Consider the following 16183-nt stretch of genomic DNA (forward strand, 5'->3'; position numbering starts at 1 on the left):
CCGTTGACGTGTGCAGCCAACAACACTTATTGCGCACCAGCGTTGCCCAACGCGCACTCAAACCTCATGGCCCTGCGACGTGCTGTGCTAACCACACGCCTGCACACTCTCTCACCCCCACAAAATCACATGGGTGGATGGCCACATGCAGTTCAGGAGCACAGGATGGCCCACAACTGCTGCACAGTGAGGCCCCCCCCCAACCCCCCCCCCAAAAAAATGCGTGTACCCCCTGACTGAGACGCACAGTTCTCGGGGCTGACACTGGCTGCAGTGCAGTATGTGAGCTGGAGAGGGCGCTGCACCGCCAGAGGTGGGGCAGGTGAGCAGAGGTGGTGACACGTTTGGGCTACGTTGCACAAGCACCTGCCGAGCTCGCGCCACTGCGTCACCCGCCCGCCCGATCGCTCGCGGGCCGCCGCGGTCACGTGTTTCCGCTTCCTGCTCGGTGCCGCGCGGCTCGTCGTCGCTCTCGGGGAGTTTGAATAACGGGATTGGAAGGCAGCGCCGTTAGTGAGCGGTGGCCATGGCTACAATGGCGTTTGAGTATCCGGCGGCCCGCAGACTGCAGACGGTGAGTGAGAGACTGAGAGAGTGAGGGGGGGGGAATGGGAGAGGAGAAGGGAAGAGAGAGAGAGAGAGAGTGGAAAGGAGGGAGGGAAGGAGGGAGGGAGAGGAACAGGCCGCCCGGGGCTCGGTCATGTTCTTGGCTGCTCCTCGCCGCAGCTTTTATATTCAAAACCTGGGCCGAGGAGCAGAGGCTTCAGCCCCCGGGGGGTCAGTGGCTCCTGACCACCGCCCCCACCCCCCGCCCCCACCGGCGGCGGCGGCTGTTGTTTTTCTTTATGTGAAAAACCAACCCATCTCAAGCCATCCCCCGCACACAATGACTGAGTGAGTGAGAGGCAGTCACTCGGTCTGGATTACACGTCATTATTTCATTTTTTTTTAAATTAGTGGAGCCGGGAGGATGGTTTGTGTGTTACTGTATGGGGTCCACGTATGTATACGTGGGGTATGTGTAGTGGGTGTGGGTGGGGATGGCGGTGATATGTGTGGGTCCTGGTACCTGCCATCTACCCAGTGAGGACTCGAACCTGTGCTTGTCAGATGTCAAATGGCCAACTGGGGGGTGGGGGGAGAGAGGTGGGGTCTGCGGGGTGGGGGAGAGAGGTGGGGTCTGCGGGTGGGGGGAGAGAGGTGGGGTCTGGGGGGAGAGAGGTGGGGTCTGGGGGTGGGGGAGAGAGGTGGGGTCTGGGGGTGGGGGGAGAGAGGTGGGGTCTGGGGGGTGGGGGGAGAGAGGTGGGGTCTGGGGGGTGGGGGAGAGAGAGTGGGGTCTGGGGGGTGGGGGGAGAGAGGTGGGGTCTGGGGGTGGGGGAGAGAGGTGGGGTCTGCGGGGTGGGGGGAGAGAGGTGGGGTCTGGGGGGTGGGGGGAGAGAGAGGTGGGGTCTGGGGGTGGGGGGAGAGAGGTGGGGTCTGGGGGGTGGGGGAGAGAGGTGGTGTCTGGGGGGTGGGGGGAGAGAGGTGGGTCTGGGGGGTGGGGGGAGAGAGGTGGGGTCTGGGGGGTGGGGGGAGAGAGAGAGTGGGGTCTGGGGGGTGGGGGGAGAGAGGTGGGGGGTGGGGGGAGAGAGGTGGGGTCTGGGGGGTGGGGGGAGAGAGGTGGGGTCTGGGGGGTGGGGGAGAGAGAGTGGGGTCTCCTTGGAGCTCAACTCCGGCTTTCCATTGCCAACATCATCATAAACACGTCCCCTTTGAGTCAGTTCAGCTCCAAGGAGACCCCACTTACCTCCTGCCGCTGCCAAGGAGGAGAGTCATTTGTTGATAGTTTGACATCTGACGAGTGCGGGTTTGAGACCGCGTTAGGTGGACGGTAGATACCAGGAAGTCTCTGCGAGCTTCCAGTGGGCAACACTGGGTCAATGAAGAGCTGATGGACAGACCGCCTGTGTGAGAGTACGTGTCCGCTATGTGGCTGTGACTGACTGCCTGCTGCTAAAGCACCAGAACCCACCTGCATTCAGTCTATTTAGTTATTTATAGTTAATGACTTGATATTCAGGTATTTGCTTTGAATAGTGAGTCCCTATGTTACAAAGTGAGATTCTGAATTGCGTGCAATATGAAGGAGATGGATATAATATATTTGTATGTACATATAATCATTTAATACTGTCCATTTCACAAATTTCCTTTATTTTGACTTGAATGTTTCCGTCTCCTCACACTACTGGCCCAGGAACTTGGCTGTATGCCTTTAGCACTCTGTTATACGTGTGTGTCAGCCGGGATCGGCAGTGACACTCGCCTCCGAGTGGAGCTTGAAATCATATGGCTGTTTGTGGGATATTGCTGTGTACAAATTTGGCTGCTGCGTTCACACACAAATACAGTAACTCCACTTTTAGGATATTGTGTGAAGTGCTTTGGAATGTTTTCCTGATGTGAAAGGCGCTATACCAAATGCAAGAATTATTTATTTTGAAAAACAATTATTTGCCATCCCAAATATTAACACACAAAATAACAGGCTACAAAACAACTTGAATAAAGAGAGGATGGAACAGGTCGAAGAGTCCAAAGTTAAAAGCAGAGTCTCCATATAATAATAATAATCCTTGCATTTGATATAGAGTTTTTCATGTCTTCTAGACGTCCCAAAGCGCTTCACAGAATAGACTGTAAAGTGAATTGACCGTACATTTGTGGAGTCCTGTAGCTCAGTGGTTAGAGCACTCGCTTTGCAAGCGAGAGACCTGAGTTCAATTCCAGGCAGGTCAGGGCGAAACCTTGGGCAAGTTTCCTTACTCCACACAGAGCCTAATAATAATCCCTCCAAAACCAAAAACAATAATAAATTGGTCATTTTTAATCTACGACTGTTTGTGGGACATTGCTGTGCGCAATTGGCTGCCGCGTTCGCCCACAAATATACAGTCAATTCACTTTACAGTGTGTTCTGTGAAGCGCTTTGGGACGTCCTCCCGACGTGAAAAGCGCTATATCAAATGCAAGGATTATTATTATTATTATTATTTGGGCGAAACGCGGCAGCCAATTGCGTACAGCAGTGTCCCACAAACAGTCGTGGATTGAAATTAACAATTTATTATTGTTTTTTGGAGGAATTATTATTAGGTGTGTGGAGTAAGGAAACTTGCCCAAGGTTTCGCTCTGCCTGGAATTGAACCCAGGTGTCTCGCTTGCAAGGCGAGTGCTCTAACCACTGAGCTACAGGACTCCTTTTATTTTGTAGGCAAAGAAACTCAGGTTCCAATATATCAAAGTGATGAGTACAAATATTAAGATAGTACCAGTTGGCTGAATGTACATCTTAATAATAATAATAATAATCCTTGCATTTGATATAGCGCTTTTCACGTCGGGAGGACGTCCCAAAGCGCTTCACAGAACATACTGCAAAGTGAATTGACTGTATATTTGTGGCGCGAACGCGGCAGCCAATTGCGCACAGCAATGTCCCACAAACAGTCGTAGATTGAAAATCTAATTTTAATAATCTAATGATCTTCATTGTGCATCCTTTATACCCATTGATTAAGTATCCTTTATAATTTGTTGGTGAAATGAACATTGTTTGTGGAATACCTGTAATTTACTCCAGGTTGATGGAAAATGGAAATCGTTTTCCATTGATCTGTAGTAATGATATCAGAAAGGATTGTAAGATGACTGGATTCAGAAATAAAACAAGAAGTGTAACTTTCAAAACCTGAAAATGAACTGGACATAAAATTCCATGAACAGGACGTACTGTACAAATAGTACATTCCAGCAGTGAGTAAAAGGCTGTAATCTAATCTCAGGTTTCAAATTCCAATTACAAATAACTCAAGAAATGACATTTATGGTTTATAGCATCAGCCGAACATCTCTGTTAGATTAGTCTGTCTTGGAAATTGCTTCCAAACGTCTTATTAGCCACGTATTTAGACTTTCAGTTTGGGATTATTTATTTCCACTTAGTGGTCATGTCGTTCTTCGTCAAATCTTCCCGAGCAACCTAAAGATCTGCTTGTCCTCATCGATTAATAGGTTGTGAGCTCTGGCTCAGTATATATTGTACTGTACAACGTGAAAAGTTGCTTCAGTTCAATTACGTGGTATTCTTTTAGAGATAATACCAAGGATGAGGGAGGTTTGAGTTATCACCCAGACTGAGGAAATTGGGGCTGTTTCACTAGAACGGAGAAGGTTGAGAGTTGACATTTAAAGATTTTTTTTTGGTGAGTAGAAACAAATGAGGGAAAATTATGAGAGCAATGTAGTTTATTGAACAGAAAAAAACGCATCCTTTACTGAGATTGGTATCCTAAAGAATGTACGCTACCATTTATTGCTTGCTTGATATGTTTACAAATCAATTTGGAGATGTATCAACAACAAAAGCAAATAGTATAGGATCATGCAACCAGTTTCAGAAGGCTTTATCTTTTAGCATTGTATTTCATTCTAAAAAAAGCTTGTGGCTGGTACTGTCAATATGGATAACTTAAATTAATTAGCACTGGAACAAAGAACAAAAAGTGTAAGTGTGTATTGAATGGAACATTCTTGGCTTTTCTAAAGTAAACAAATTAGAGTGCAACATAAATGTTGTAGAAAGTTGTTTTCTCTACTTGGAAAAGGGAGAACTTCATCATGAGATATTCTCCAGAAGTGGGAGGTTTTTACAGTGATGGTGGTTAGAATGTGGAATGGCTTATCACAAATGATGGTTAAAGCTGAACCATAATAGCCTTTAAGGGAATTGGATAATACTTGAGAGAAAATAAATCTTAAGTCCAGTGAAATAGCAGTTGAATGAAATTAGAGCAGATTACTCTAGTTACTAACATCAGCAAAAATAAGTTGAGTTGAAAGGTATCCTCTAAATATACAAAACGTTTTATATTATTGTTAAAAAAAATAGGCAAAGCTCATCAGGCAAATTGTTCACTATAAAGCATAGATTCAAGAAGAATCAATTAAAATAAATGGGAAGCTATTAAAATGAATAATATTCAGAATATATTTGTGGACAAATGAACATAGTTTTGGGAAAATCTGCACCTTGCTAATTGTTACCCCCAGTACAACTTTTCCAAATCTTTATATTCTTCCAGCACCACCAGGGACAAATTCTAAATATCTGTTGTCATAGTTCACTTTTCTAAAGCAAACAAACTAATTAGAAATTCTCTTTTATGCTCCAGAGCTGAGTTAAGATAGTGTAAATATTATTTGTAGTCACCTGGGCCAATAGAAAGTGCAGCAGCACCTTTTCCGCGGAATTAGCCACAAACATCCTCCTCCGCCACAAACCCGCTATCAATGTAATTTGTGGCCTACAGGCTGCTTACCTGAAGTCACTGGGTGGTGGTAGGGCTCCAGACGCGCATGCGTGTTGCAGTGTAAGCGGCAAACAGGCTTCACTCGGAGATCCCACTATTGTGTCTTAACATCTGACTGTCGGCCTGGGCCCGTGTCGGCCTGGGCCCGTGTCGGCCTGGGCCCGTGTCGGCCTGGGCCCGTGTCGGCCTGGGCCCGTGTCGGCCTGGGCCCGTGTCGGCCTGGGCCCGTGTCGGCCTGGGCCCGTGTCGGCCTGGGCCCGTGTCGGCCTGGGCCCGTGTCGGCCTGGGCCCGTGTCGGCCTGGGCCCGTGTCGGCCTGGGCCCGTGTCGGCCTGGGCCCGTGTCGGCCTGGGCCCGTGTCGGCCTGGGCCCGTGTCGGCCTGGGCCCGTGTCCTCCCTCCCTCCCTCCTTCTGTCTGGGTCTGCCTGGTCTGGGTCTGCCAGTTTTCCGCAGCACGGAAACTGTTCTGGTCAAGGTCACAAATGACATTCTGACCATGTGCGACCAGGGCTCCCTCTGTCTTCTCGTCCTCCTCGACCTCTCCACTGCCTTTGACACCGTGGATCACTCAATCCTCCTCCACCGCCTCTCCTTTCACCTCAACCTTCAAGGTTCTGTTCTTGACTGGTTCAGGTCCTACCTTTCACACTGCCTCCACTTTGTCGCAGCAAACGGCTTCTCCTCCAGCCCCCGCACCGTCTCGTGCGTGTTCCTCAGGGCTCTGTTCACGGTCCCCTCCTCTTCACCCTCTACACGCTCCCCCTTGGTGACATCCGCAGACATGGGGTAAATTTCCGCATGTGTGCGGATGACGCCCAACTCTATCTCTCTGCCTCCACCCTCAACTCCAGGACTACTCGTGTCCTGACCGACTGCCTGTCCGACATCAAGTCCTAAACTTTCTCCAACTCAGCGTCAGCAAGACCGAGGCCCTCCTGATTGGCTCGCGCCAGCGCCTCCGCACTTCGGGCGCTGGCAGCATCAGCATCCACGGCTGCACACTCAACCTCACTAAGCCGGTCAGGAACCTGGGTATCGTGTTTGACCCTGAACTGTCCTTTCTCCCCCACATCCGCACCATGACCGGCACTGCCTACCACCACCTCCGTAACATTGCCAGATTCTGCCACTGCCTCACCCCTCAGGCTGCCCAAACCCTCACCCACATATTCGTCACATCAAGGCTCGATTACGGAAACTCCCTCCTCATCGGTCTTCCCAACTCTTTCCTTCACAAGCTGCTGAACATCCAAAACTCTGCAGCTCGTGTACTCTCGCACATCAGGCTCCATGACCCCATCACTCCCATCCTCACCAGACTCCACTGGCTCACCATCCCCCAGAGGATTGAGTTCAAGATCCTCATCTTCACTTTCGAGGCCATCCATGGCCTTGCCCCCTCCTACTCCTCTGACCTGCTGACTCCCTACCAACCTGCTCGCTCCCTCCCTTCGGCAGGTTCCGGTCTACTCCATGTCTCCTGCCCGACCCGCCCTACCGTCGGTGGTGGGCTTTCAGCCTCTCTGTCCCCACACTCTGGAACTCCATCCCACGGTCCCTTGGCCTCGCTTCGTCCCATGCCTCCTTCAAGGCCAGTCTCAAGACCCTTCTCTTGGATCTTGCTTTTGGTCGCCCTCCCACCTCTCTGCCTTCCCTCACCCCTACCCCAACCCTCCCCCATTCTCGGGCCCCAACACCTGACTGTTCAGCGATTTGGGACATCCTCCCGATGTGAAAGGCGCTCTATAAATGTAATTTTGTTGTTGTTGTTGCCTGCCTGTCTGGGTTTGCCTGTCTGTCTGGGTCTGTCTGTGTGTGTCTGTGTGTGTCTGTGTCAGTCTATCTGTGTGTCTGTCTGTCTTTGTTGTTCTGTGTCTCTCCTATGTATGTTTGTGAGTGTCTCTGAGTGTGCATCTCTCTGAGAATATGTGTCTGTGTGTGTGAGTGTGTCTCTGTGTTTCTGAGTGTGTGTGTCTCTCTCTGTGTCTGTGTGTGTTTCTCCCTCTGTCTGTGTGTGTATTTCTCGCTCTGTGTCTGAGTGTGTGTCTGTCTGGAATGCGTGTGTCTCCACCTGTGTATGTGTGTATTTCTCTGTGTCTCTGAGTGTGTGTCTGTCTCTGAGTGTGTGTGTGTGATTATCTGTACCTGTGAGTGTCTGTGTGTGTTAGTGTATGTATGTGTGTCTCTCTGTGTCTCCTGAGTGTATGTGTGTGTGTGTCACTCTGGATCTGTGTGTGTGTACTTGTCGCTCTATCAGGGTCTGTGTGCGGTGCTGGGCTATCAGAGGCCAAAAAACACCAATCAACTCCCTGCCATTTTCAGCAAAATCTGTCAAAATTCCTTCCGCAAATCTCCCCACAATTTTTGGCAAATATTTCTCACTTTTCTATTGGCCCAGGTGATCACCAACTCAAATGTAAATGGAAATGTTGACATCAGTGTGTACAGTATTTTGGTTCTTATGTAAGTTAGCAGGGGTCAGTTCTTTGTCACATGAAGGGAGAGCTCACATGAGTTGTCCCATTATAAATAGTATAATCACCTGAGTTGTACCTGCACCTGAGTGGCATTCATCTTCCTCACAAAAAACATTTAGGTTTCTTTACATTAATCATATTTTACAAGTTGGATAAATGGCTAAGTCGTATCAACTTTTGGTCCCAAATAATCCTAAATTCTATGCCATTTGCAGTGCACAGTTGGCTGCCACAAAATAGTCAATTCACTTAACAGTATATTCTGAAGCGCTTTAAGGCTCTATATCAACTTCAAGCATTACTATATAATTTCCTACACTTGTATCGCCGCTACTGCACTTACAGGTTTCATTGAATGATTGCATGTGCAATGCTGCATTTGAAACGAGTGCAGGAAATGAGGTCTTGACCCGTCACCGCATGCGCAATTACTGGCAGCATGCGCAGCATTGATGAAGTACTGCATGCACATTTACTGGCTACGTGGATGAAAGTACTGCATGCACACTTAGTGTTATGATTGAAACAAGCGCGGCGGGAAACCCATCATTATGACACAAAAGACAGACTTAAATAGTATGAATTGTATTAAGTTGGCCGATATGACTCTGCCTATAACTCGTACTTCATGTTAGCTGTATTAAATGTTATAGTCTCAAATGATACGATTTATGCAAGTTTTTCCCTATAAACAGACTGACATTGTCAGGCAATTGTTGGGGCTCATTATAGAAGCCTGGGAGTAAATTATGATTCACTTGCAGATCGCTTTGCAGTTGTCACAGAAGTATTTGTTCTCTTTATTTGCTCCCCAAGCTAATACTTGAGCAAACTTGAAGTAACCATTATTGATAAAATGTGCATTGAATAGTTGATATTTTGGCAACATCTGACATTTAGGCAGAGTTGCTGTAATTGTCTGTTACCACTGGAGGTCAGTCATGTACTTCACTGTATTATCTATACTAATAAAAGGACAATGTCTGTGTGTGTGTGTGTGTGTATCAGCCAAGATCTCAATAACCATTTGACGTAGAGACACAACTTAAACCTCATCGGAAAGGTCTTGCAAGTGACATGGGCATATTGTTTTTCGGGATCTCCTATCGTTGATGAGCTATATTAAAATAATGCTTTAATTAAGCCCCAAAATATGAGGTGTGCATGCAACAAGGTAGCAACAGGAAATCACACACTATTCTAGAGAAATACATCTGTACTAATATATTCTGCAACAAATTAGTGATGGAGAAAACCAAGGACATATTTTTGAGGGATCTCCTATCATATATTATACTAGCTGTACCCATTGCAGCAAAGGATTCAATATGGAATGTAGATTGACACACAGACAGACACACCTACTTATCCTTCCTTGAAAGATTTGGTTTCCGCATAGGCATCTTTATGATGATAAATATAAATGTATAATTTGAAAATCACTGGGACGTCCTCCTGACATGAAAAGCGCTCTAAAAATTTAATTTTTTTGTTGCCGCACCTTGGCTTCGTCTGTGTTCTTTATTTTGTTCCCATCACTGCTTGGCTGCATCCGTGCTCTGTAACGCAGGATGCCACAGCGCCACGGTCAGCTGGCGTGGCCACCAGATGTAACTGCAGTGGGTGCGTACATACGTAAGGCCTCTGTGATGCACAATGCCACAGCACTACTTTGACTCGGTGGCCACCAGATGTACCTGCAGTGAAAAACGCAAAACTAAAATGCATTTTATGTCATAACTCATGAATGATAGGAAATACCCGAAAATAAATATGCCCTTGTCACTCCCAGATGAAAGGCTTTTCCGATAAGGTATAAATTGTGTCTCTACGTCAATCAGTTATTGAGATCCTTCTTTAAGTACAGACCAACAGACATGGTTAGTGTGTACTATACATATATATATATGACAGATAGACAGACAGACTAGCTGTACCCATTGCAACTACCCTTGAAACCAAAGGATCGAATATGAAATATAGATTGACAGACAGACAGACAGACTCACGAACAAACATTTCACCTTTATCTAGACTCGTCTGGGAGGACTTCTGTGGAAGGATTCATTTTGGCGATGCTGTTCTTTGTGTGGGCAACTCATTTTGCTGCGCTGTTGCAGTCTTTTCAGCATTGAAGTGCAGCCACGCTATTCTTTGTTCTTCAGTTTAATTTAATGGGCCTCCTGTCTTTTGTCTAGCATTTTTACTTATCCTTGAAAGGTTTGATTTTTGCTTAGGCATCTTTATTATGATAATATAAATTTATAATTTATAATCACTGGGACATCCTCCCCACGTGAAAGGTGCTTTAAAAATGTAATTTTGTTGTTACTGACGCGTTTTAGCTATGTCTTTGTTATTTATTTTGTTCCCACCGCTTGACTGCGTCCTCTGTGACACACGGTGTCACTGCACCACTTTGACTCAGTGGCTACCAAGTGTGACTGCAGTGAAAACGCAAACATTTGTAATGTACAGTAGTAGTTAACATATATATTTGTATCAGAGCTCCCAGTTTCTGCTCCATATGCTACCAACATATTTTTGCTTTTCCATATGGCTTTAAACATATTATTTTGTGCATATTTCAATTACTGTTAACCAAATGCAGTCTTATGAAGTATGGACAGATATGTAAAAGAGTAGCACTATTTGGGTCAGAGATGTTTATGCTAGTTTTATACATAAAATACCACCCAAGTTAGATATGGATGCTGATATTCAGCGAGGGGAAAATACCAAATTGTATTTGTGCAGAGCACATTTTAAGCATAGTTCTCATGCACACAGACAATCCTAAGGAATGCGGAAGCCTTGGCTGCTACACAGATGATATATTGTAGTTATTCTTGGATAGCTATTTGTTAGGTCAGGGTATTAACAGATAAGGGGCAAGGGCGGGTAATTGGACTTGAGGTACAGATCAGCCATGATCTTACAGAATGCCGGAACAGGCTTGAGAAGCTGAATGGCCTACTCCTGTTTTTACGTTTAAGCTCACGTAAACCAGGGATTTTAATTTGACCCGGTTGATTATCATAACATTCCATGCACTGAAGTCTATTGAACAATTCTTAATAGAATTGTAAGTTTTGCTTTTTTCATTATGTAAATTATCTAAAACGTAAAGGTATACAATATCGGAAATGTAATCACTATTATCACAAACTTATAAAGAAATTTCAGAACTTATTAGGAAAGAGAATGAATAGAATAACTTTTTTAAATAAATTCATATTACACTCCAGTTTGAGTCAAGTGTGGCCATGCTTTTAATCTTTTGGGTTCTTTTGAACAGATTAATGATTACCATGGACATAAAATTCCTGACCCTTATAGCTGGCTGGAAGACCCAGATAGTGAGGAAACAAAGGTAAGTGTATAGCCTTTCATCTTTAATGAGTATGTAAGTATTTCAACCGTGTTAAAGCAAAGATTAAGACCATGAGATTGCATGTTGTATCTTTGTGCCTTGCAAAATTGACATATTTAAAATAGCAGATGGACCAGAAATGGCCTCCATACTATTTTTGTAAGATCTTAAATAAAGTAATTACTGCATCACATTTTATTTGAGGGACTAAACTAAATGCACAGTTATACATAAATAATATAAGTATATGAGATTTAAGATGAAGTGACACCTTTAACGCTGACCTAATTGGCTGAATTAAACTACCATTTTTAATTTTACTGTTTTGAATTTGCACTGTTTCAGGCTTATGTGGAAGCTCAGAATAAGTTGACAATGCCATTCCTGGAAAAATGCGCATTGAGGGAAAAATTCAAGAAAAGAATGACGGAACTCTATGATTATCCAAAGTACAGCTGCCATTTTCGAAGAGGAAAGAGGTAGAATCGGATTAGTATCAATCAGATTGCACTAACAGTCTTTGCGGGGTTTCAACTATAGACCATTTCTCATCAGCTGGTTTGTGCAGTTAACTAGAAGTAACAATTTCCTTCGCTACTCGGGCAGCGTTGGAACTTCAAGTTATTAGGAGAGCAGGTCAAATGTAAATCAGAATAGGTATTTCTTTAAGCAGAGAGTGATCCAACAGGGTGAGAACATTAATAATTCAGAAGAGTGAAATACTACCATTGTGACAAGTTATTTTGCTTCCTAGCCAACTTTCATGTGGCATTTAAACTCGCACACTTGAGGTAAGATTGGTTTCTGACAAACAGATGAAAGTCGAGTGAATCAAGTAGATTGTGGACAGTAAGCTTTTGCCAAAAGGGCATCTCTTTCCTTGAATCCTTCTATCTAAAGGATTTGATGGCATTGATTCCAAATCCTGCTTGTGGCATGTTGCCAGCCATCTCAACATATAAACTGACTGCCATCATATGTGCTGATGCTGCACTGAAATAGATGGTCGCCATAAATAGATACACTAATCAAGGTGTTATAGAGCTCAAAGCCAGTTATTTTTATGTAATCAATGTTCATATTGATATTGTTATATTTATATTGTTTATCTCTATCAGATGATATGTTTAGATGTTGGTGGAAAATCTACAGCCAATAATTGGAATTATTACAGATTTGGAAGGCGAAAACAAAACTTTGCAAAATATGTGTCCAAATGTTTTAGGTGATTAAGTAGAAATGGGCAAAATATTCTGAAGCAAAGAAAAATTGCAAATATAAATAAAAGATCAAATGGGGATAAAATGTTGAAGGATTCATCTTGAGCGCTTTATTCTACTGCTTACAGCATTAGGAATAAGCTACAAGCATCTACCAAAAATACTAATATTCATTGCATCACAGAAGTTTGTTGAAAAGAGATGGAACTAAGCTGCAGGATGTTTTGAAAAGATATACTGTTAAACAGCATTTCTCACTTTTTTAAGGGCAGTAATCTATCTCAAGGAGTGGCAGAATTTATTCTTTATACCCATAAACTCTTTATTGTTGAGCAGTTGATGGGGTTGGTTGAAGACCAATGGGTAGCATACTGAATCCAGCCTAGTGGTTTAAAATATTTTGTTATGTTTTATAACCTAGAAACCTATCCCCTCAAATGTTTTTCTGTTTTTTACATATTTACTTTTATTACAATTTTGAAAATCAAATTTTAGTAATGATAGTATCCTCAAAAATTCAGCTTGGTTTATAATACTTAAATTTATCTCAAAGTATTGTTCTAGAATAAGGGCCAACAGTGACCATTTTCATTTTTAAGCCCCAACGTTTGATCCAAAACCCCCCACTGAATTTATGCATGTTTTGGATCTGCTGTTTCCAATATTGAATGTTTAATTGGGATGATTCACTTTTGCATCCAGTTCATTATAAGCAGTGAGTAAGGGGTGTAGTGATTTTGGTTGAGCTCTGAAATGTATTAACCTGAAAATTACCTGAAAATGGTGGCTCCGAACAGACATGAAATTGTTGCAGACCCTCCTCTTCGGCAGGGCCTTCAGTCACCCTCCGATACCTACCCTCAACCCCTCCTGATCTCAAATCCCTGGCTGTCCAAGGCCTTGGGATGAACTCCTGATGTGAAAGGTGCAAGACAAATGGAATTTGTTGTTGCAAGACAAGTGTTTTAAAAAAATCCCAAATTCTGTTTTTTTTAAACAGCACTCAGAGAGACAGAGCTACGTTGAGCATTATTTTGAACATCTTTTCATAATATTGTAAGCATTCCCTTATGTTTAATTCAGTTCAAGAAAATCTCGGAACCGCAGAACGGAACCCATATTGCAAATTTCAAATAATTCTTTATTCCTAGTATTTCTCCCTTTTTTTAAAGAAATTCTTGTGATATTCCTTGCTTGTTTGTTAGTTTTTGATATCTAGGTTAAAATGTTGTAACATCTTAATTTTGTGTACACAGATATTTTCACTTCTTCAACACAGGGTTGCAAAACCAAAGTGTAATGTATGTCCAGTGTTCGCTGGATGATGAACCTCAAATTTTCCTTGATCCCAACAAATTCTCAGATGATGGTACTGTAGCTTTAAGAGGTTAGTGTTTAAAAACCGTTTGTAAAGATCCAAAATCCATTTTTATAAAATGAAGTAGAAATTAAATTTTTTTTGAAAATTTTAATCATACCATTTTCCTTTTTTTTAAATAAACAAAGGGTTTTCTTTATTTCTGTCAAACTGCTACTTCTGGGCCATTTTCCTGATGTGAAAAGTGCTATACACATGGAATTTTTATTGTATTTGTCAACCATTTCTTTCATTTATGAATGTCAACCTGAAAGCTTTCATAATGCTCACAATTTGCCTATCGATTCAATTTAATGCCATTAGCACAGATGCAACCTCTTATGCCAACTTGACATGGAAAATGTACAACAATTTGCGCTTGTATCGTGCCTTTCACGTAGGGAGAATGTCTCAAAGTGCTTTGCAGTGACAGAGTGGGAAGGGGGGTGGGGGCAAAGAGAGTTACTAGGCAGAAAGCACAGTCAAAAATGGGTTTTAAAAGCAGAGAGAGAGAGGTGCCTGACTGTGCCTGTTGGTGGTGGGGTGGAGCAGTCAAGAAGCAGATCAGGGGTAGAGGAGCAGAGGGAATGCCTGTGGATTAGGGTTGCATGGGGAGCATATGGAAAAAGATAGGACCCAGCCTAGAGCCCTGAGAAACACGGTATGTAACTAAGCAGAGGCAGGAGGAGAAACTGGTGGAAGAGAAAAAGTGAAGTTGCTAGGACAAGTAGGAATGAAAACAGGGACAAAAAGGAGCCCTGGTTGCAAACGCAGGATGCTTTTTGATTTTTGATTAGGATTGTCTGCATTGTGAGCAGGCGGAAGCCAAATTGGAGGAACTTTTACATGGAGGCAATGACATATTCTAGTTCCTTAGGGTTGGAGAGGAAGGGCAGGTTGGAGATGGGGTGATGACTTAAAACATTTGCACATGACAAAGCATTAATTTTCATCAGTTTCTTTACTATGATAACAACTTCTCTAGTTTTGGTTATTGATCAATGAATCCATTACATTGAATTTTAACTTCTATATAAAAAAAATCCTAAAATTGTCAACTGACAATCTTGTAACTATGAAGTTATAAAATGCTTTTCTAGCCATTTCCTATATTTTTTTATTTTCCAGTCGGGTGCAAGCTTTTTTCTTCCTTTTGTGGTGCAAAGAGAAGTTTTCCTTTACAGAAGTATAATAGATTACTTGTTTTTGGTATAATTTAGTTTTTAGTATGGTACATCATGCATTGATTGTCATAAATGGAAAAAGTACTCAGTTATACATTGCTGCAGTCTGCTCTGCTTGTTATCTGTCTTCATCTGGAGCACTTTGATTTACAACCTCAACCAGATTTAATTTTCTTTATTCATAGCTGAATTGAAGTCAGATTTTTGTGTACACTGGCCAGCATTCGTTTTCATGATGCCAACTTGATGCACATACTAGAAAATAATCCGTACTCTGTTGAACTTCACATCCATATTATTGATTTGAGTACTGAAAACAAAATAGCTTCCTTGTATGTCACTCACCCTCCCTCCCTCCCGCCTTGGGTCCTTTATATCTCTCACTATCATACTGACTTTTGCATGTTTCCCTAAGAGAGCCCTTTCTCTTTGTGGCTCTCTTCACTCCCACTGACTTCACACATGTGTTCTGTCCATGTCCGTGTTCTGTGGTCTTATGATGTATGGGGTGAAAAGTTGATTGTGGTACTTCAGATGTGGTCTAATTGTATAATTTTTCATTTTAGTATATATTAGCTGTACCAGTTGCAGCTATGCTTGAAACCAAAGGATCCTATATGGAATGTAGATTTCAGATTTATTATACTTTATATCAGATTATTATAATTTGCATAAGACTGTTCCGATGAGGTATAAATCATGTCTCTACGTCAATCGGTTATTACATTATCGGCAGACAGCCACACAGACAGACATAGATGTACCTCTCTAGAAGGTTGTGTGATTTTCTCTGTCGTTACTTTGTTGCAGAATATATTAATATATATAGATGTATCTTGAGAAGGGTGTGTGATTTCCTCTGTCGCTACTTTGTTGCAGAATACTATGCATACCTCATATTTTGGGGTTTAAATAAAGCATTTTTTTAAAAATATGTAAATTTCAAATGATAGGAGATCCCCAAAACAAATATGCCCATAACACTCCCTTACAAGACCTTTCCGATGAGGTATAAACCATGTCTCTACATCAATCGGATATTACGTTATTGGCAGACACACACATAGACATTTCATCTTTATTAGTATAGAAAATGCGTCTTATTTCCTTTTGGGTGAGACCATATTTGCGAGGTATGATTTTTGAATAAAAGTAGTACTTTTTTGAGCAATTATTCTTATAGGAAGAATTCTCCCTTTTTTCATGTATAAGGTCTAATGAC

At 43.0% G+C, this 16183-nt stretch overlaps 1 protein-coding gene across 2 annotated transcripts in view; it reads left to right on the forward strand.

The window, feature by feature from the left end:
* The first annotated feature begins 421 nt into the window (after window positions 1–421).
* LOC103182209 (prolyl endopeptidase) overlaps window positions 422–16183 on the forward strand; it is a 52812-nt gene continuing 37050 nt past the window's right edge. The window contains exons 1-4 of one of the 2 annotated variants that reach the window (XM_042345213.1): window positions 422–574; window positions 11126–11200; window positions 11546–11679; window positions 13677–13807. In XM_042345213.1, coding sequence (XP_042201147.1) covers window positions 527–574; window positions 11126–11200; window positions 11546–11679; window positions 13677–13807 — 388 coding nt within the window. In that variant the 5' untranslated portion in view covers window positions 422–526. The remainder of the gene's footprint in view (window positions 575–11125; window positions 11201–11545; window positions 11680–13676; window positions 13808–16183) is intronic. The other variant, XM_007899124.2, reaches the window with a different exon arrangement.

The sequence above is a fragment of the Callorhinchus milii genome, unplaced genomic scaffold (genome assembly GCF_018977255.1).
Source record: "Callorhinchus milii isolate IMCB2004 unplaced genomic scaffold, IMCB_Cmil_1.0 Scaffold33, whole genome shotgun sequence".
Taxonomy (NCBI): Eukaryota; Metazoa; Chordata; class Chondrichthyes; order Chimaeriformes; family Callorhinchidae; genus Callorhinchus; species Callorhinchus milii.